The 22,501-nt window shown below is 36.5% G+C and overlaps 1 protein-coding gene across 1 annotated transcript in view; it reads right to left on the reverse strand.

Annotated features, from left to right (window-relative positions):
• The window catches only part of FAF1 (Fas associated factor 1), a 535,243-nt gene that overhangs the window by 125,558 nt on the left and 387,184 nt on the right, over positions 1-22,501 (reverse strand). Inside the window, exon 13 of the mRNA XM_012434603.3 lies at positions 13,053-13,207. Within this exon, the coding sequence (XP_012290026.1) occupies positions 13,053-13,207 (155 nt within the window). The remainder of the gene's footprint in view (positions 1-13,052; positions 13,208-22,501) is intronic.

Genomic DNA, 22,501 nt, shown 5'->3' on the forward strand with positions numbered 1-22,501 from the left:
CAAAAAGGATAAAGTTGCAGAAGCTCTCTACAGAAGCAGCATTGTAATAAAGACATTTCCAGTTTTTAGAGCAGCTAAAAAAAAAAAAAAAAAAAAAAACTATCTTTTGAAGTTTTCATTTCCCTGTCCTGGCAATATTCAAGCACAGGCTGGAGCAACATCAGCTAAGCATGTTATAGAAAAAAAAGGCCTGTGTGACTGCAAGTTGTACTGCTAAGGACACATCTAATCTCTAACTCTAACATTGGGTGAATTTCACGTTTATTTGTTCCTTGAACAAAAGGTCCATAGACTTCCCTTATACCTCCTGCAGGACTTTGCACACAATAATTATCTAGTACATTTCTGTTGCTGAATCATTCAGCATGGCAAGATCATGGGAAAAGAAGTATTATGTGGTAGAAAACACAGGTAGCATTGAGATTTATATCTGGTATAGCCACTGCATGACCTTATAGGACCTCTCTGAGCCACAAATAGTTTCCTCACATGTGAAATGGGATCTTGCTGTTTACCCTGAAGAACTGTGGAAAAGATTAAATGAAGTAATACACACACACACACACACACACACACGCACGAAGTGAACGTTAAATTAGCTAATTTATGGCCGGGCGCGGTGGCTCAAGCCTGTAATCCCAGCACTTTGGGAGGCCGAGGTGGGTGGATCACGAGGTCAAGAGATCGAGACCATCCTGGTCAAAATGGTGAAACCCCGTCTCTACTAATACAAAAAATTAGCTGGGCATGGTGGTGCATGCCTGTAATCCCAGCTACTCAGGAGGCTGAGGCAGGAAAATTGCCTCAACCCAGGAGGCGGAGGTTGCGGTGAGCCGAGATCGCGCCATTGCACTCCAGCCTGGGTAACGAGCGAAACTCCGTCTCAAAAAAAAAAAAAAATTAGCTAAGTTATATAGTGTCTGGCACTATAATTAAGTAGGTGCTTAATTAATTATTGTAGTTGTCCTTATGTAGCTTGGTTTTTTGAAAAGCAGTATGATAGTCTTGCTCTTAGCTACTGATATACTTTCAACAGATATTCCTTGTTACGAAACAAAAGAGGAAGAAAATTAATGTCATCTTCTTCACTACACCCCACTGAAATCACTCTGATCAGATTACCACAAACTGGTAAGGGTAGCAAGCTCATGTTATAATCTGATATATTATATAAAACTTCACCAAAATTTATTTTAAAAATGAACCCTTGCTTAACTCACATTTTTCTATTGAAAACAATTGTGTCCAAGTCAGAATATTACAGACAAAAGTCTCAGGGCAAATAGATGAGTCACCCTTTTTTCACAGATGAAAAACAAAGATCTAGAAATGTTACACTACTTGTCTAATATCTTGTTTTTCATATTTCCGGCCTGACTGAGCCTTACTTCTCAATTCCTCTACATTCTATGATTGATATCTGTCTGCATAAACAATGAGAAAACAGTTATATTAAAAATCAGTTTCTCTGAGCCCAAGAGGCCAGCCTGAGTAACATGGTGAAATCCTATGTCTACAAAAAAAAAAAAAAAAAAAGAAAGAAAGAAAGAAAAAGAAAAAAAAAATTAGCTGTGTGTGCTATCTCCATTTCATAATATGAAAACTGCAGGCCGGGTGCAGTGGCTCACGCCTGTAATCCCAGCACTTTGGGAGGCTGAGGCAGGCAGATCACCTGAGGTCAAGAGTTTGAGACCAGCCTGGTCAACATGGTGAAACCCTGTCTCTACTAAAATCCTCCTGGCTGAAGTAAGAGGTGAGCCCAGGTGGTCGAGGCTGCAGTGAGCCAAGATCATGCCACTGCACTCCAGCCTGGGTGAGAGGGTGAGACCCTGACACACACATACCCCTGCCCCCAAAATAAAACCCAAAGCTTCTAAAAAGCTTCTGCATAGCAAAAGAATGAGAGAAAATACATCCAGCAAAGGATTAATATCCAGAATCTACAAAAAAACTCAAACAAATCAGCCTGAAAAAAAAAAAAAAATCCCATTAAAGAGTAGGCAAACAACATGAACAGAAATTTTTTCAAAATAAGATATACAAATGACCAACAAACATGAAAAAATGCTTAATATCACTAATCATCAGGCAAATGCAAATTAAAACCATGAGATACCACCTTACCCCAGTCAGAATGGCCATTACTAAAAAGTCAAAAAAAAAAAAAAAAGATGTTGACACAAATGCAGTAAAAAGGAACTCTTATACGCTGTTGGTGGGAATGTAAATTAGTACAACCTCTATGAAAACAGTATTAGTATTTCTCTAAGAACTAATAATAGATCTACCATTGGATCCAGCAATCCCACTACTGAGTACCTAAAGGAAAGGAAGTCATTATATCAAAAAGATACCTGCATGCATATGTTTATTGCAGCACAATTCACAACAGCAAAGATAAGGAATCAACCTAAGTACCCATTAACCGATGAGTGGATAAAGAAAATGTGGTATGTATACAAACACACACACACACGGTATGTGTGTGTATACATACATGGTATATATATGTGATATGTATATATGGTAGATATATGGTATGTGTATATATAATACATATGGTATATATATATGGTGTGTGTATATATAATGGAATACAACTCATCTATAAAAAAGAATAAGGTCTTCTGCAACAACTTGGATGAAACTGGAGGTCATTATGTTCTCACATACAAGTAAAGGCTAAGCTATGGTTGTGCAGGGGCCTATAGAAGGTATAACACTGAAGACTCGGGGGAAAGTAGGAGGGAGGTTAGGAATGAAAAATTACCTGTTGGGTACAATGTACAGTATTTGAAAGATGGGTATACTAAAAACCCAGATTTTACCACTATACAATTCATCGATGTAACCAAAAACCACTTGTACCCCTAAATCTATTGAAATTTAAAAAGAAATTGGTCAGGCACAGTGGCTTATCCACTCATCCCAGCACTTTGGGAGGCTGAGATGGACAGGCTGCTTGAGCTCAGGAATTTGAGACCAGCCCTGGCAACACGGTAAGACCCCATCTCTTAAAAAAAAAAGAAAAGAAAAGAAAAGAAAACTTAGCCAGATATGGTGGTGCACATCTGTATTCACAGATACTTGGGAGGCTGAAGTGAGAGGACTGCTTGAGCCTAGCAGGTTGACGCTGCAGTGAGTTGAGGCTGTGCCACTGCATTCTAGCCTGGGCACCAGAGTGAGACCCCTGTCTCAAAAATTAAAATAAAATAAAATAAAATAATAAAATAAAATAGAAAACCAGTTTTTAAGAACAGCAACTAACACATTTAAATGTGTACAGGTCTGCTTCAAGAACTAACAAGTTAATACATAACTTTCCTAATAGCCACATAATAAAATTTATTGCTGAGGCAGTAAATTATTCAAGAACTGCTCAGAGACTCCAATAGCTCATTACTGGCACTGGGCAATGTAATTTCTCAGATTTGATGTACAGCAATCAAGGCTTTTTTATTTTCCCATAACCTTGCCTCATTCCTTCCTTAGCTGAGGTGTGTAGAAAAGTATTTGCTGAAAAGGACTTTCTTGGTGCTGATCACGTACTGAGGGGGAAAAAGTGCATGAAAGCAATCTAGGATTCTTAAATTGTAGCTACAGACTGAATTAGCCAACAGTAGATAAACTGTCAAGCAGCTTTTAAGAAGTCTTTATAGTTAACTCTCTTTTGAATAATACAAAACTATCTATCATTCTTCTATTACCCTAATGCTATTAAGTACAGAGACACAAGCATATGCTTGAGGAAAGGATATCAAATCTATTCTTTAATGAATTACCTGAACACATCAGAAACAGGATTCCACCTTACTCCCCAATTCCAGACTAACAGAAACTTTCTGTTTTTTGGTGGTACATTTGGCAGATTAGAACATTAAGACTGTTGGGCTTTAAAACTTCTCTTAGCATCTATGTAGACTGACAGGCGAACACTGTAAAATATGTCAGAGGAACCAAATTACTTACGTGGTTTTATATCACTGAACATGTTCCTTTTATAATTTCTCTGACTGTTTTACTATTAGTATTTATAGAACAGGAGAAATGTGCTACCAATTTTAATGTCATAGGTGATAGGATTTAGTAAAAAGTCTGCTGAAATATCATGAATATAAAAATTATTAATGAGAGCAGTTAAGGAAACAAATCTTTTCAGACCTTTTTAATTTCAGGCAAGAAGAAAAGCAAAATACATATACATATTTAAGATATTTCACTTTATAAATACTTTTATTTATTTATTTATTTATTTAGATATGGGTCTTGCTATGTTGTCCAGGCTGGAGTGCATCGGCGCAATCTCAGCTCATTGCAACCTCCATCTCCCAGGCTCAAGCAATTTTCAAGTGTCAGCCTCCCAAGTAGCTAGGACTACAGGTATGTGCCACCATGCCCAGCTAATTTTTGTATTTTTAGTAGAGACAGGGTTTCACCATGTTGGCCAGGCTGGTCTTGAACTCTTGACTTTAAGTGATCTACCTGCCTCAGTCTCCCAAAGCACCAGTATTACAGGTGTGAGCTACTACACTCAGCCGAAATATCTTATTTTTAGAATAAGGTATTTATCTTTAGAATTTGTTTCATTAGATTACTTACATTTTGTATCAACATAAAAACTGTATGCTTTAAAATACAAGCATAACCAGTTATTGGGAGTAACTATTTGCATATAACTATACATGAGTACACTGGTAGGGTAGGGGGATGGGTTAGAGAATGGGGAAAGATTCAGCAACAGATCACAAACAGGCAAAGGTTTGGAATTAACCTCAAACTTCATCTTGAGACAGTGATGATTCTTTTAATTCTGTAACTCTCGTAATCAAGATACCTAGAATATTCAAAGCACAGAGTAATTGAGAGAAGACCAAGGAGAACACCATAGACTTGTAAGAAAGATCTAGTGCATGAGAAATACAGGATTTGATAGAAACTTAAAATGTTATTCTTTTAGAATGGCTTGCCAATAATAACGCCTTTGTATCTTCTAACAACAGTTTTCATAGACTATTTATTGACAACTGTATCTGAGTTAAATGCATATTTCCTGAATAGCATTAATTAGATTAGTATAGAGGAAAATGGGCTCTTTTTAAAAACAAATGCTTTGATTTAAATATAATGCATGTGCAATCAGGTAGTTATAACTGTAGTACTAGGCAGGCATGTGGGAAGTATCCAAATTAGAGTAAAAAAAGGCTCATATATTGGTAATTTAAAATTATCTCAAAGAACACTGTTAAAAGGATTATCTATTTTGGCCAGGTGTGGTGGCTCACACCCATAATACCAGAACTTTGGGAGGCTAAGGCAGGTGGATCACCTGAAGTCAGGAGTTCAAGACCAGACTGACCAACAAGGTGAAATTCAGTCTCTTCTAAAAATACAAAAATTAGCTGGGCGTGGTGACAGGCACCTGTAGTCCCAACTACTTGGGAGGCTGAGACAGGAGAACTGCTTGAACCCGGGAGGTGGAGGTTGTAGTGAGCTGAGATTGTGCTACTGCATGCCAGCCTGGGCAATAGAGCAAGTCTCTGTCTCAAATAAATAAATTAAAAAAAAGGATAATCTATGTTAAAAAAAAGAATGTTGAATGTATTATAAACAGTTAAGCCATCAACTACATAGAGACTGGCTTGTTCTCAATAGTAAGAGGCCATCACCTTTTATCCATTCCCCCTTTCCTTTCCTTTCAGTACTATTAAGAAACTATTCACAAGTGTACCCTTGGACAATGCTGAGCAGTAATTATGACTTGCTGACAAAGAGATATGAACAATTACTGAGCCCATTTTGAAACCCTACACTAATAAAGTCATTAGATGCTGCCCTTGCCATGATCCCTCTAAAAGCTTCTGAAGTTACAAGCACATACGGCATTGTTTGCAGGGACAATTGCTGCTGGCAGAATGCAAACCTTGAGTTAAACCATGCTGCAAATTGATCTTGACATTCTGTTAAGACCGCCACTAAAAATCAAAAGCAGAAGAGAAAAGGAGAAAATGAGTGGGTAGGATGTAATCATGGAACAGGAGGGGTTCCTCCTCACCTTCTCTCCTCCCACTTCACAAAACAAACCAGGAAGAAAATGACAAACTATCCCGGTGTTTTGGAACCTTCATTTTAAAGCATTAATTAAGCTCTTGACCTGGGATGTTTAGGATGGTAATACACTTCCTTAAAGTACTGGAAGGAAAATGTTGCACAAAGGGAATAAAGAAGTTTGGGGAAAATTATATGGAAATCTGGCATGATGGCTCTCCTGAAGTCTTAGTACCCTGACCACAACATGTTCATCTGTTTTATCAGCTACCTCTGCAGAATCCATATTTGTATCTAGGGTAGTAGCTGGAAATTAATACTCCTGTGTCTCCCATGCAGACCTCACACCTGGGCTATATTTGCTGGATCAAATGGAAGTGTAGGGTTAGAGTAACATGGTCAGCTAGGCTTCAGCCAGGCATGAACCACTGAGTAGTTTGGAATTAAGGTAAGCCACTGTGAATATGGCTAATTACTGAGACGGAAAGTACATGTGAAGACAGCTTACTGATAATAAGTGCTTTAAGTCAATTAACTCTTACCAAAGATTAAGTAATGTGGAAAACTATCACTTGAATATTAAGCCTAACAAGTACCTGTCAGCACAGCAGTGGAAATTTGCAGTGACCTGAAATACCACACCCAGGGGCATTAAGTTCAAAAGTTAATATTGACAGGCAACAGAATTCTGTCTGTGAATATTGGTATTAAATGTGTGTACAAAATTTAATACAATGCTATGTATATGTTACATGCAACTTGTGTAACCAAAGCACTATCAGCAACTCCTGGGGAACTGGTTATAGCTACTCTGAACACTGCTTAGAAATAGTGTGTAATGCCTGATTTAACACTTAGTAGCATGTACAATGATGTGCAAAACATTTTCATCTCAGGTACTTACATAAGCAATTCATTCTCCAGCACTCACAGCTAGCTGATTACCCAGTTGGCACTATTCTGGTCAAATTCAATGTTTGATTCTAAGTGTTCTAGAATTAGATAATCTAAACCAGCATCTATATTTGCTCTGTGGACCCTCCTAGGCAGAAGAAGAGATACGCACTAACTCACTTATTACTGGTTAATACTAGTGGTTCACTGTGTCACGTATGTGATGTGGCTTTCCTTGATGAAGCAACTTCAGCTAAGAATCCATAGCTCAGCCTGGAGGGCACAGCCTTTATAGAGGGAAACAGATTAATACTTACTGTACTGGTGCTTTACATAGTACTATTTATGGTTAATTCTGATAGTGCCTATAAAGAATATGCCTGAATGTGCCTGAATGCTTGGTATCTTCCACCATGTAGCCAGTCTAGCACTCCAGGCATGGGGACATGTTTAATCAATGCTCCCACCATTGTAGAAGGTTCAGTACCATCCCAGAATGGCCCAATTTGGGAGACCAATTGCTTCTGGGGTATCACAGAGACTTGGTGAAGTCTGGGGAGCATACAGCATGATATTCTAGGATCCTACAATACCAGCAGAAGACGAAGTATCCAATGGGAACATTTTTAGTTCATTCTGTAAGGAGAATGAAGGCTTTGGTACCATATATTAGTACCATTAGTGGCTACAGGGGAAGATCACACAATTAGAGGCATGTAGCTACATTTCCAATGTTCTTGCCATTACCCATCTGGTTCTTTCTTATTAACTATTTTTCTATAATCCATTAGATATTTATTATAGCACTCATTACAAGTTAGTATAATAGCACTCAATACAAATTAGTATAGATATACTTAATAGCACTCAATACAAGTTAGTATAGATATATTATGGGAGCATACAGAATATGCATTTTAACCCTGACTGAGGCAAGAGAAGGAGGCAAGGCTTCCTGGAAGTGATATCTGTCCTGAATTTTAAGAAATTATTCTTTCGCAGCTAAGCACTCATTCATTAAGAATACATTGTACTAACAATATTTTTATTGTATTAGTTAAATCTATGATGGTTTCCTACATGTTACATATCCAAAAGAATATCTAATCCCTGCTTCACATCCTGCCTGCAGACATATGCCAATGCTAGGATGAATCATTAACAAAACAACTTCTTTGGATATGTCCATGCTGGCTGGTTGACTTTAATCCTCAATCTGGTTCAGACTATACAGGATTATGTTAGCTGGCCAGCTCCCTGTATTCTTTCTCTCCTCAATTATTTCAACCACTGACCCTTTGATCCCCATACTTAATTATGAGATTTTAAACACTAATACCCTTTTGTAAAGAATAGCAAAATCTGCAACCCAAAAGACTAGGAATGCTACTACAGTAACATAAAAATCTCTGAATAAAGTTCTAACTTCATCTTTCTGTGAGTCATCTCTTTCAAGTCCCTCTTTGACCCCCTTGGGTACAGCAACTCAATATGAAGTTCATCTACACTCCTAAAGTACCTTGTACATACCTCATATTATATATTAGCTCTTATGTCTGTCTTGACTACTAGACTATGAGTGTTTTGAGGGTTAGGATTGTGTCTTGTTCCACCTTTCATTCTCAGATAACAGCACCATTCTGGGTTCATATTAAATATTTAATAAGTGTTTACTCAGTGAACAAACATAAGAAACACTGTTGGTCCTTTGTATCTGTGGATTCTGCATCTGTTGATTCAACTAGCCAAGTATCGAAAATATTCAGAAAAAAACTGTGTCTGTACAGAACATGTACACTTTTTTCTTGTCATTATTACCTAAACGATACAGTATAACAACTATTTACATAGCACTTACATTGTATCAGGTATTAAAAGTAACCTAGAGACAACTTAAAGTAGATGAGAGGATGTGCGTAGATTATATGCAAATACTATGCCATTTTCTATCAGGGACTTGAATATCTGTGGATTTTGGTATCTGCAGGAGGTCCTGGAACCAATCCCGCATAAATACGAAGTGATTTGCAGGATCTTCTTGTTACTATTACCTGTTTTTAGCTTTTTATTTTACAGGTATATCCTACTATTCCATCAGAATCACTGGCCAACCAATATTTAAGAAATTAGAACAGGGCGTGGTGTCACACATCTGTAGTCCCAGCTACTTGGAAGGCTGAGACAGAAGGATTGCTTGAGGCCAGGAGTTTCAGGAGGATTGCTTGAGGCCAGGAGTTTCAGTATGATTATGCACTCCAGCCAGGGCAACATAAGGAGACCCTGTCTTAAAAAAATAGAAATTATGCCTTTAGCACTTCTCAAGACTACCAAAGGCTTCCTGCCACTGCTTTAAGAAAGAATGGCTCTGAAATCCAACTAGACATGGTGGCCAAGAAGATTGTTAATTCTGATGGTGCCTATAAAGAATATGCCTGAATGTGCCTGAATGCTTGGTATCTTCCACCATGTAGCCATGGTGAAAAAAACCCTCCTATTTAGATATGCAATATTGAAATTATAAGAAGCATTTTTAGATGGTATTAAATGCATACATTTATTTGCTAAATGCTTATTGGATTTCTTTTTCCTAGAATTTTAAAAAGTGCCTTGTTTACTGAAACCACTAAAACGAATAACACCTTCCAGGAGATCACAATTTAGTAGGGGAGATAACAGACATTAATTATTGCAGTTAAAGTTTCATGTCTCAGTTCATATTTGGCATGTTTCAAGATCAACCTAAAAATTACTCCAACGTATTTTATACACAGTGGGCTGGAAAATCTAAGTATTCAACTAAGAAAGAAAGTTATCAGAATCATTTAAGAGCACTAAAACTCCAAATCATCTACATCACAGGGGTTATGATATTCTACAGAAATGTTTCTTTTTTTATTCCAATTTGTTAGAGAAATTAGGAAATTTAATTTATAATAGCAAGTGATACTCATATTCTGGTGACCAATGCATTCACTTAGTTTAATACATCACAGGGGTTATGACATTCTACAGAAATGTTTCTTTTTTTATTCCAATTTGTTAGAGAAATTAGGAAATTTAATTTATAATAGCAAGTGATACTCATATTCTGGTGACCAATGCATTCACTTAGTTTAATACTCTTCACTTATCTCTTAAACACATGAGAGATTCATACTAAATTGTGACTGGAGAACTAATATCTCTATAGGCTTAATCAGAGTAATCCTTAAGCAAAAGTATATTTGCTTGGCAAGTCTCTTCCATTCTTGGATATCAACATCCACAGCTATAACATCAGGTGATAGCCCTAGGAAACCACTAAGAAAACATCCAAATAGCTTACAGGTCCAGGACTCTCTAAATTTTTATGACCAGTCTGAACTAGGTTAACCAGATATGGGACCAGGGAAGCTATTAACTAGGAATTTATTTCCAAACTTACATCTATCATAAAGAATTCACAGTTAAAAGTAAGCTCACAACAACAATCTTTGTGATGCCTAGAAATCTCTTCTGTATTTCCATATATTAATATGTCCCCATTTCAGCTTGCAAATGATGGCACAACACCTTTTGACATGTAGTCTATGGATCAACAAATATTAGTGCAAGCAGTCATCTACTGAATTGAGAGTAAAAACTTGAGGTTTTGTTACTCAAAGTTAGAAGCATCTAATGAGTGATGCAATCAGTTTTCATGATAAACACCTCTGGATAAATGTGTTGTAAAAATCCAAGAAAGATAATACAGTAGGAAACACAATTAGACAATTTTATTTAGATGAATCTATGATATGATCGGTGGCAAGAAAATTGTAGTTAAACTAAAACCTTTTTTTGAGCAATAAACCAGCCTCATTAATTATCTTACAGTTTCATATGTCAAAGTCAATCCCCTTTGGGGGAATGTCATTCTAATGATTTTTTACCTTGTGTTTATAAAATGTGTATTTTCCAATTTGCCTTAATAGGAATAACAATGGATCAAAAGTAGCTATGTAATTTTGTTACTTTATTTATTTTTGTATTACTTGCTTTTTAATTTTTTAAAAAAACTTTTACGTTTAGGGGATACATGTGAAGGTTTGTTACATAGGTAAATTGGTGTCATGGGTGTTTGTTGTACAGATTATTTCATCAACCAGGTATTAAACCCAGTACCCAATAATTATATTTTGTTACTTTAATATAGAGAAATATAATCCCTTTTAAATTTGTAATATGGACGGAACTATTAATAGATTTTGAATAAGGATGGCAAGTATCTTAAATTCTAGAAATCATGCCATTCCCCTATTGCCCCATTTGTGGTTTCTATAAATGTTCATTAAATTGAATTCCTAGATGTTCATATTTTATCTTTAATATTATCTCTTACAAATTTTCATGCAAGTTATTTAATTCAAAATGCAGATTGAAATATCCTACCATACTTAAGTCAGTCGTGCAGTTCATTGAGAAATAGCTCTAAAGCCTTAAACAAGACCTTTATTTAGTGTTTTTAAAAAAGTGTCATAAGGAGTTAATAGGACACAGCTGTACTAGCTCTTTCTAATAAGCAGCTTCTGTTGCTTTGGTCACCACAGGTGTCTCTGTAACCTGCAAACTCTTATTACTAGTGTATCAAAGTTGTGCTACTTAACAGACTTCTTTAGTAAAACATAACAAAGCAATTACATGGCTGTTGATTGCCAGTCATAAAAAAAAAAGACCCTCAAACACCGTTTTTCAAAAGAAACTACACTGCAATTTTTTGTCATTGTAAAATAAAAGGAACTAAGGAATTAAATGGAGGATAGAACAAAATAACAGCAGGTAGCCCACTGAACTTAGCCACTACAGATGGTTTAGAAATAGTGTTTCCTTCTCCATCAAGTTGTGGATAAAAGGAAAGGAGGAGATTCCTTACTGCCAGTGAATGGCAAAAGATTTAGCCAAGTCTCCAGTCTCTGTATTTTGCCTCATGAAAGACCTTCGATGTGGCATTTTTATCTGTTTTTGGCACTGCTTTTCATCACCTTTAACTGAGTGTGAATAATAACCTGATTTAATTTAAACAAATACAGGTGCTAAAGATTCTTTATTTACGTATAACGGGGAACATTTCAGAAGCAAAACAAAGTCATCCCATGAAATTTCCTAACCATTTGCTTAAAGAAATGAGGTATTAGATTATGAAGTTGCTTCAACATTCTTTTGCCTCACATTTAAGGAAAGAATCGTCTTCTTTTCTGATTCAGATTAAATAAAACAAAATCTAAATGATGACCAAAAACTCAGTGAGCCATAAAATAATAAAAAGGCAAATCAGATGGTTTCTAATTGTTCTATAAGTGTTTAAATTAGGTAACTATAATATGCTTGCCTTGAAATGAATTAATCTCCCTGCTCATAAGCCAGCAGGCTGTGATTATGATTGTGTTAACACACCCAAAGTAGCATCATGGGATGTTATGGCCACATGTGTAATTAAACACAATGAAATATATTTCAGATGGGAAACCGAAATAGGTAAAACATGAAGAATTGCTAATCACTTAGAGATATTATGATTAACAAACGAAGTAAACTCATCCTGACAACCAGGAAAGGAATTTTTTTTTCCTATTGAGAATATAGATGTATTGCTGGCTGTGTGCAAAAGAATGTGTGCAATAAAGCGATTACATCAATTAGCATATGCTAGAGTTAAGCTTTTACCAACTCCATTGGACTCGTGCAGAAAGTCCTGCCTTTTTCACTGAAGTTATTAAAAAATAAACTTACTACTAGGATCATATATTAGACTTGTTTTGCCTTTTCTGAACATCATTAAAAACATCAGTTTTCTCTAAAAGTTCAAAAATATATTAGAAATGTCTGTTGCACTGCAAAAATAAGATGAGAAATGTATTTTTGCTTTCAGGTTATTCTTGAATTTAAAAAGCGTTTATAAGTTATATTTTCACAATTGCAAATAACTACAATGTGTTAGCTGCAATAAGCAGCTTTTGTCTAATGAAATGCAATGGTAGAGAGTTTAATGCTGAGGATGAAAAATGTTTATGATGATGACAAACACATCGATGTCTCTCTCTTTTTTTTTTTCTTAAATAGAAGCCTAACTTATAACTTGTGAACAACAGTATTACCTTGCTCTGTTGGAGTCCTTTGTCAGATCCCAAGCCCAGGTTATAAAATTTTGACTCAGATAAGAAACAATGGATTCAGCACAAAGCATTTGTGAGCAGAACACGTTGGTTAATACACTTTCATCATGGTGGAGGTAGATAGCAAGAAGCTTTCTCTGAAAAGAGGAGAAAAATCTGATCAATTAAAATATCCACTAACGTAAGATTTCTTAAATTTTAGAGAAGCATAATTAGTCTATATGAACAGCAAAGACAAAAATTAAATGCTTGTCCCTAAAAGAGTACTTTACATTTTGGAGTTCCTAAAACATCTAAAATATCAAAAAATTTTGCTTCCTTACACTTTAAAAAGGCCAGGATGATTATATCTAATTTTGCAGACTGTTATTGCAGATTTCTGTTAACGTATAAGACTATCGCAAATGAAGTTGTAATAGAATTGTATTCTCCTTAAAGAAAATGAATTTACCATCTTTTTATTTTTAATATGTAAAGAGAAACATTAACTTTGAACTGTTCAACAATATAGAGAAAAAATATTCATTAAAACAGAATGACAAAATTCATCTTACATATTTTTTATGGTTTTAATCTGAACAATGGATAGTATCTTCTATTTGAAGGGAAAAGGTCTGAATGAAGTTTTGTTTTTGTTCTACAGATAATTTTAAAGTCCTTAATGTATTCCCACATTAAGCCCTTATTTAACAGTATGTAACATCTAATTGCCATATGAAAAGATGGAAAAATATTCAGTTCATATACATTCTTTCCAGTTTGTATTTCAGAAAATGTCTACTGTGGCTTTTCATATGGAAAATTATTCTCTCCTTTTCGCCATAATAAAAGTTGTTTTCAAGAAATGACTTTTGGTCTCTTAAATGTGCCCTCTGTTATAGTTGGATACTCAATACAATAATTAAAACTAAAAACTGAAATTGAACAAGATAATAAGTATAATAGAAATAATGGGTGTAAGTAGCCATATATGGTTTACAACATGTTAGCTTTACCAACAATGACTATAATGATTAAAGAGCTCAAATTGTTGACTAACTTCTTGGTACTACCTCAAAGAAGAGCTGGGTTTAAGAATACTAAGACAATATACAAACCAATCTGTGAAATTCTGCCAAAAGAAAATTTCAAGGAAGCTTAGTATCTTTCCCTTCATGTTAAATAAGAATGTGATGACAGCAAATGAAAATTTGCTTTGTGGGATTCTGAACAAAAGAAGGATACTTACAGAAAAATTTAAGGTTCATGCTGATGAAATGCTAATGAAATCTGATGTTAGGAATTACTTTGATAAAGAATCCAAGTAACAGTAATAGTAATTATCATTAAAATTATTTTCTTCAAAGGTAAATTTTATACTAGATGAGGGTAGCCACAGTTAGGTAGATTAAGATTCTAAAAGCTCTACTATGAGTAGGAGACACTGTTACTTTCACAACCACTATGTACCTTAATTTCCAGAATAAATACTTAAAATAGCATCCTTAATCCCATTAGAATATGACGAAACTGAGGTTTAGAAAACAGACTTGTCCCAAATTTCACAGCTAGTTAGTAGGTAATGCAATGAGGATTGGCTCCTAGATTGTCTAACTCCAAGTCCAAGTCTGTGTTTTTTCTCTGATACTACAGTGGTAGCAGGGAAATCAACCACACTGTAGTCAAGGCTTGTGGGAGCACTCATGTAACATGAAGATGCCAGACTGCTTTGAACTGAGACTCAGAGACAGCTTGTAATGGGAATAAGGGCAGGACTCCTGGGTATAAGTAGCTCAGCTGATCCCACCCTGCTTCTATGTGTTAATTCATTTATTCATTCGTTCAACAAGCATTTGTTGAAATACTCTTTGTGTCAGACTCAGCAGGAAGCAGTGGCAATAAAATGGTGAACAAGAAAGACTCAGGGTTTCTTCATCTATGTTGTCTGCAAAGAACAGTATCAGGCTTCTAGGAGGTTTGTAATCAGATACATTCTTAGAGAGATACTTATCTAGTAAATTCCTACTCATCCTATAAGGCTCAAAACAAATGCCTCTATGAAACCTTCCTTGATTCCCTCAGGCAGAGTTAAGAGCTTCCTTTCCTGGGCCTCTATTTCTTTCCATTAGTATTGTAATTGTTTACCAGTTTCCCCTCTAGATTAACTTTCTCAAGGGAGAGGATGAGGTCTCTTTAAGTCTTCTTTGCATCTTTAAACTAGCATGGGTCCCAGCCTGTTCGATGAAAGAAACAACACTGATATAAGCCACAGTTCCTTGGCAAAAAAGATACCCAATAGCAGTGGCAATGCAAAATCAGTTTTAGTAAGTGAATCAAGAATTCTGCTGCTTTAGGGAAAGTAACGGGAACCTGGCACCATTAACAAATTCAGAGCTCCTCTTCTTAGGAGTTCTCTAACTGAATAGACAGAAGGATGTCAACCTCTCATTCAGCTTGATCGTATCTCAGCAACTACATTTAATGAGACACTGGGAACAAGAGAGCTGTCCACTTTAAAATCAGCATATTTCTAACTAAACAATGGCAATAGCTAAATCTTTAAAATGCCTGTTTCTCTCAAGAACACTGCAATGGAACATTTAGACTTTGGGAAAGAGATTAGTGATTTACATTGCTATCTTACTGATTTAATTTAAATGCTCTTCCAAACTAAACACACATGTGCCGAAGAGGCTACTAAGAAACCCAACATGCAGAGTTCCCTATAAGTGCACCCGACAGTGTTGACTGAAACTAAACTTGGAAATCCAGGGCACTAATGCACAATATCAAGCAATAAAACAGCATCTCTTTGGCAATATTTAATTTAAAAAAGAAGAAAGAGGCAGGCGAAGATCAGGCACTGTCTGTTTTGGAGGATCAACCATTCTGCATTTCAAAGCATTGGTCCCTGCAATATCCAGGTTACTGTGCTAGAATCTCGACTATTATATCGCAGTTGTGAGAGGGAGGGCAAAGATGTGTTTACTCAGTGATTAGGCCCTTAGAATAAGCCTCTAGCTCCTAGAGAGACAGCTCACCACTTATTCATTTGGGCCAATTCACAAAGCCTAGGAAGATTAAACATCCATGCTGAGAAGACAAGCGAATGCAGACGGTGAAAAAGAAATAAAAATTCTTTAAAAACTCTGAGATGACTTCATTATTTTTCCACAAGGAAACTTTAGGAAAGTGTTTAGTTAGAGAAAAACCCACATTGACCTCTCTCTAAACCCTTAATCTTTCCTTTGTGGTGGCACTGCTTTGTGGTAAGCGACTGGCTCGACTCGCCCCTCTTTTCACCAGAAGCTGAGAGAAAAAAGACTCTGGAGAAACAGTTTTCGTTCCAGGGACACAAACCCCTGACACTGTTAAACATGAGATGCCAGGAAAACACACTTTAAAAAATTCCCACTTTAAGCTCTAGACTGAATGTGAGAAAGGAGATGATAAAAAGAGTATCACAAGAGAATCTTCAGGCTGTGGGTACTACCACAGTAGCTTTCAACAAGAAAACTAGTAATTTTTAAATAATCTTCTCTCTGACATAAGATTTCAACAAAAAATTTTCTGCTGCTTTTATGACAATAAATAAGCAAAATATAAAGACTCTTAATAGTATGGAAGTGCTACTAAATTCGGGCTATATAAATCTGATTACATTATAGTCACAGGTAAATGGACTCCAGACTCAGATTTATGATTATCTTACTGAGCTCAATTAAGTACAGGCCAAAAGAGTGAGAACTGGGTTCAGTATATCAACCAATTTGAAGAGATGAAATGACAAAGTAATCAGAAAACTGCTTTCATGAAGAAAAGCAGTACCATAGAAAACACGTAAGAAAATGCTTTGATTTCCATTACTATAACCAGTTTCTCCTTTGGCCCATTAATAATTTAGTTCAATAACATTTAAGGAGTACCTATGTGTTAGGCACTGAGACTATAAAGAGGAACAAAACAGTTTCCCTACCCTCAAAAAGTTGTGGGAAAGAATGTGGGGAGGCAAACGTTTAATTGTAGTATCATTTAACAAATGATAATATTGGGGCATTAAAAAGAATATATTTTATTTGTCCTTTTTAATTTGGCAGAAAGGGTCTAAGTCTGGTGGACCATGAAGGCAAATAACCCAGCCACACTATCCTGACTCCCTCTCTGTAATCTAAGTTTTAGTAACACAGTGCAAAGGGAAGTCTCCAAGCTTTAAAATAACAGGGAACTCTGTTCTAAATCCAGTTCTGCCACTTAGCAGCTGTGTGACCATGGGGCAAATGGATTGTTGTAAGCATTGTGGATAAAGTTAATTAAGTACCTATTTACAACGCCTGGCCCATAGTAGGTGCTGAATGAAAGGTAGCTGTTAGGATGAAGATTCCTGAACTATCCATGCAAAATAAAGGGTTTTGAAAGCAATTTCAAGAGAAATAATGGTCATGAAAATGTATTAAAGATTAAGCAGCTCCTTCATTTTCCTACTGGCAATAGTCTCTGGGATGTTTATTGTGTCTTTGCATTTGGTGCCTCACTAATCTTCACATTCAAATCCAGGAGCTAAGGTACTAAGTTGATGCTTAAGAAATGCCCAGCTGACAGCAACCAATGTCACTTGGCCTTGAGCTACAGTAGCTATTGTATTTAGACTCTTAGTGTCACAGTACCATAGAATATTAGAGCTGGAAGAAATGCGCTGTGTTTCAAAATAAGCCAGGCAGAGAGCACAAACTAAGGAAATATTTGCTGACGAACTAAAAAGGAAGGGTAGCTTTTTGAGTACCAGAACATCCATAATCTGCATATTCAATGCTTTCAAAGTTGATATGACAATTTCTGGGAATGGTACAATGTAGTTCGTAGTGTTTTTCAGTGTAAAAATTATAGTATAAAATAATTTCCTTTGTGTAAATTGGACCTGACGTGCTTTCTCTCCTTCCCATTTCTATTCTCCTTTTCCCTCATCACTATCACCACCATAGTAATCAGAATCATTATCACTATGACTTAAGTTTGGAGATGGCTCATTGATACAAACAATGGATACAATGATACAATAAACACCCATTTATTCTTCACCTATATTTACCAATTATTAGCATTTTGCCATATTTGCTTTATCATTCTTTTAATATTTCTTTCCATGAAACATTTGAATGTTGGCAGATACCATGACACTTCCACTCTAAATAAATCTGCCTTCTGAGAATAATACATTCCCTTGTGTAATCATATTTATATCACACCTAAGACATTTAATATTGTTACAATATCATCTAATATAGAGTTCATATCCAAGTTTTCCCCAAGTATTCTCACATATCCTTTGTAGTTGTTTTTATTGTTTTAAATCCAGCATCTAATTTGGATCATTTCAGTACTTGCCAACTTCTACAATGTTATTCATGTATATGGATGTTCACAGATACAGCCCAGCATACAACCATTACTCAAGAAAAGTGCAACGTACAAACAGAAGCAGGACAGTAGGAAGCCACACTATCTGGGTTCAAATTCCTGCTTTGCCATTGCCCAGCTATGTGACCTTGGAAAAGTCACTATACTTTTTTGTGCTTGGGTGGCATACAGTTCTGAAGGTTACAAGTCTGTTAGAACTCTGTCCTAGATGGGAGTTGTGAGGAAGTAAGGCTGGCAAATCAGTAGCAATGAGTAGTAATAGAGGCAGTCCTGGGGTCTAGGTATGAACATCATCAGATTGGCTGCTTCTTTATGAAGATGATACTTGAAAATTTTTTTTTAAATATAGATGGGGGTCTCACTATGTTGCCCAAGCTGGTCTCAAACTCCTAGGCTCAAGTGATTCTCCTGCCCTGGCCTCCCAAAGTGCTAGCATTACCCATCTGGCCTGCGAAGGTGATACTTAAGCTGAATTTTAAAAGCAGGACGTCAATGCTGTAAGTGGAAACAAACAAACCACAATAAAAGCAGGACAGAGTAACTGACTTCTCTGTGACTGAAGCTGAATTTTATTTTATTTTTGAGACTCAGTTTGCTCTGTCGCGCAGGCTGGTGGTGTGATCTTAGCTCACTGCGAACTCTGCCTCCCGGGTTCAAGTGATTCTCCTGCCTCAGCCTCCTGAGTAGCTGAGATTGCAGGCACCTGCCACCACGCCCGGCTGATTTTTGTATTTTTAGTAGAGATGGGGTTTCGCCATCTTGGCCAGGCTGGTCTCAAACTCCTGACCTCAGGTGATCTGCCTGCTTTGGCCTCTCAAAGTACTAGGATTACAGGCATGAGCTACCGTGTGACTGAAGCTGAATTTTAAATATAGTGAGAGTGAGGATAATAAGAGTAAAAATGATAAAAAACAAAAAGTTTGGGAAAGGCCCAGCAATGTCAATGGCCCCATCTGTTCAAAGAACTCCAAGCTAGTTATTTTTAAAGAGTAAAGAACCAGAGCACAGGTTGTATTGTGAAAAGAATCATGACACTTTGCCATGTTTGGGTCCTGAATATGATTTCAAAAGCCAACAGGTATCAACCAAATTGGAGAGGTTCCAAAAAAAAAAACAGTCAGCTACCGAAGATGAGGAGATGCCTGCATGGTGTCTTTTTCCTCTCACTTTCTGAAGCACATGTTGGGATGGCATTCTGAAATTTTGAGGACACAGATGTCTTTGAATCTTGCATAGGGAGCACTGTCATATGGAAGTCAGAGAGCTTAAAAAAAAAAAAAAGCCTTTGGCTGGGCATGGTGCCTTACACCTGTAATCCAACATTTTGGGAGGCCGAGGCAGGTGGATCACCTGAGGTCAGGAGTTCAAGACCAGCCTGGCCAACATGGCAAAAACCCATCTCTACTAAAAATACAAAAAATTAGCCGGGTGTGGTGGTGCATGCCTGTAGTCCCAGCTACTCAGGAGGCTAAGGCAGGAGAATTGCTTGAACCCAGGAGGCAGAGGTTGCAGTGAGCCGAGATTGCGCCACTACACTCCAGCCTGGGCAATGGAGCGATACTCTGTCTGAAAGAAAAGCGTAAAGTAAAATCAAACTCTCAAAATAAGCTGATAAATGGTCCTTGGGTATAGATCTTTATCAGTTTTCATTGCTTAGACTGTAATATGCAGGCAATGCAATATATTTGAGGAAGGCCACCATGTGGCTAAAGTTTGTATGAATAAGAAAATGAGAAGCTGAAGTGATTGGCTCTCACAGCAAATTAGAGAGAGGCAGGCATGCTCTTTGGGGAGGCTGGAAGAAGGACTGCGTAGGCAAGGAAGTAGGCAGTGTTAGGCCAATCACAGATCTTATCTCATTGGTTTTCCAGCTAAACATTTAGACACAGTACTAAAGACTTTGGTATAGTAGCCTCTTAAAAGTGCAGGAAGGATTTTTCTGATTCTCTACTATTCTCTGTGGAGAGGGATAACACAACTCCCAGTCAGCAATAGGCCAGTTAAACAAGCAGGACAACCAGAGTGCCAATGTCAAGTGTACTCCTCTCCTCGACGTTGAGGCCACTGAGGAACAGAACAAGAACCATAGCCTACTTATATCTATTGCCACATTCCAAGAGGTGGCAGAACTATAGCAGTAAAGAAGATAGTAATTTTTCATTAAAAATATATCAATGCATTCTTACTGAAAATTGTAAGATTACAATGATTTATAGGTGCATATGTTCAGTAGCTTTTTAATACCATCAAATACTGTCTGGAAAACAGATTTCTAAGTAGAATATTATATATTATAAAAACAAGCTGTGTTTAAGCATATAGAGCTGTGTTAACTCTTAATCACTCATTTAATATGCATGGCAGAGACTTGTTAGTTGTCCCATAATATTTTTCATTTCTTATTTTTTTAGTGAGATAATGGCTAAAATAAAGACTGTATTTCTTAGCCTCCCTTTTAATCAAGTGTGGCTCCATAACTAAGTTCTGGTCAATTTTTAAGCAGAAGTGCTAGTTAGAATTTATCTTGCAACATGATATAACCTGAATAATAAAATAACAAGATAGAAGGAATAGCAAACTAACATGTATGCCAGATTATATATATTCAAGGCCCAACAGGATGGTTGAAGTCACAGCAAGTGGTTGGTCCAGACTTTCAAAAAAATTTTTATCATCTCTGTACCTACCTACCTATACATTTAGGTAAATTTTATAACACAAAAGCAGATACACTATACATGTCATTAAAGCAGATACACTATACACCTCACTTTTTTTCACTTAACAATGTGTTGGCCAGGCAAGGTGGCTCACGCCAGTCATCCCAACACTTTGGGAGGCTGAAGTGGGAAGATCATGAAGTCAGGAGTTCGAGACCAGCGTGGTCAAGATGGTGAAACCCAGTCTCTACCGAAAATACAAAAATTAGCCGGGTGTGGCAGCAGGTCCCTCTAATCCCAGCTACTCGGGAGGCTGAGGCAGAGAACTCCCTGAACCCAGGAGGCGGAAGCTGCAGTGAGCCAAGATCATGCCATTACACTCCAAGCTGGGTGACAGAGTAAGACTCTGTCTCAGAAAAACAAAAAAGTATCTTTAACAAAATTCCACCTCAATATATGAAGTAGCTCCACTCTTTTAAATGGCTGCATAGTATTCTATTATGTGAATGCATCATTATTTATTTAATCAGTCCTTTAATGATGAACATTTATTTCCAGTTTTTGCTATTCTAAACAATGCTGTGGTAAGTATCCTTGTTTATCTTATTTCTCATTTGCATAAGTATATATGTAGAAATAGGTGAAAATTATGTATTAGTATACACAGTTATGAAAGATTTGAATCATCTTTTCAAATTTTGTGAGTCATTTTTATTTCCTTTTGTGTGAGATACCTGTTTATATTGCTTGCCCATAGTATGGTATTTGTTTTTTCTTAATGCTTTTTGAAGTTCTTCATAAGTGTGTATATTGGAGAAATTAGCTCTCTATGGTATGTTTCCAGTTTCTTTAATGATGATGATATATATAATCTGACACAAGAAATACTTTGCTTTTCTCAATATAGTTATCTTTAAAAGACTGTACATGATAAGGCAAATACAAAAATCAACAGATTCTACTGAAATGTTCTAAAGGAAAAAAAAAAAAAAAGGCCAGAACATTAGAGTATGTCTGACAAAAGAGTATTATTCTTTTTAATTTTGTTAGCCACTTCAAGGAGTGTGGGAGAGAACCAGGATACCAGAAAATATATGTGTATAAAAAGGTACACACAAAAGCAAACAGGTTGTGATATTTAGGGCCAAAAAGTTTGTAAACTATATTGTGACATTACTGTACCATGGTTTTCTGATCATTGCCTGATATTCATTAGGTATACATGCCCAAATGTACACAGATAAGTCTCACTGTCACCAATTTCTCCCCTTCAACCATCCCACAAACTTCTACCATATTACTTACTTCTTTATTATATCCCTGACAATGTTGCTTCAAAAACTCTGAAAAGTTAACCACTACCTAACAACAGAAAAA

This window comes from Aotus nancymaae, unplaced genomic scaffold (assembly GCF_030222135.1).
Source record: "Aotus nancymaae isolate 86718 unplaced genomic scaffold, 86718_ANA_hifiasm-v0.15.2.pri h1tg000007l, whole genome shotgun sequence".
Taxonomy (NCBI): domain Eukaryota; kingdom Metazoa; phylum Chordata; class Mammalia; order Primates; family Aotidae; genus Aotus; species Aotus nancymaae.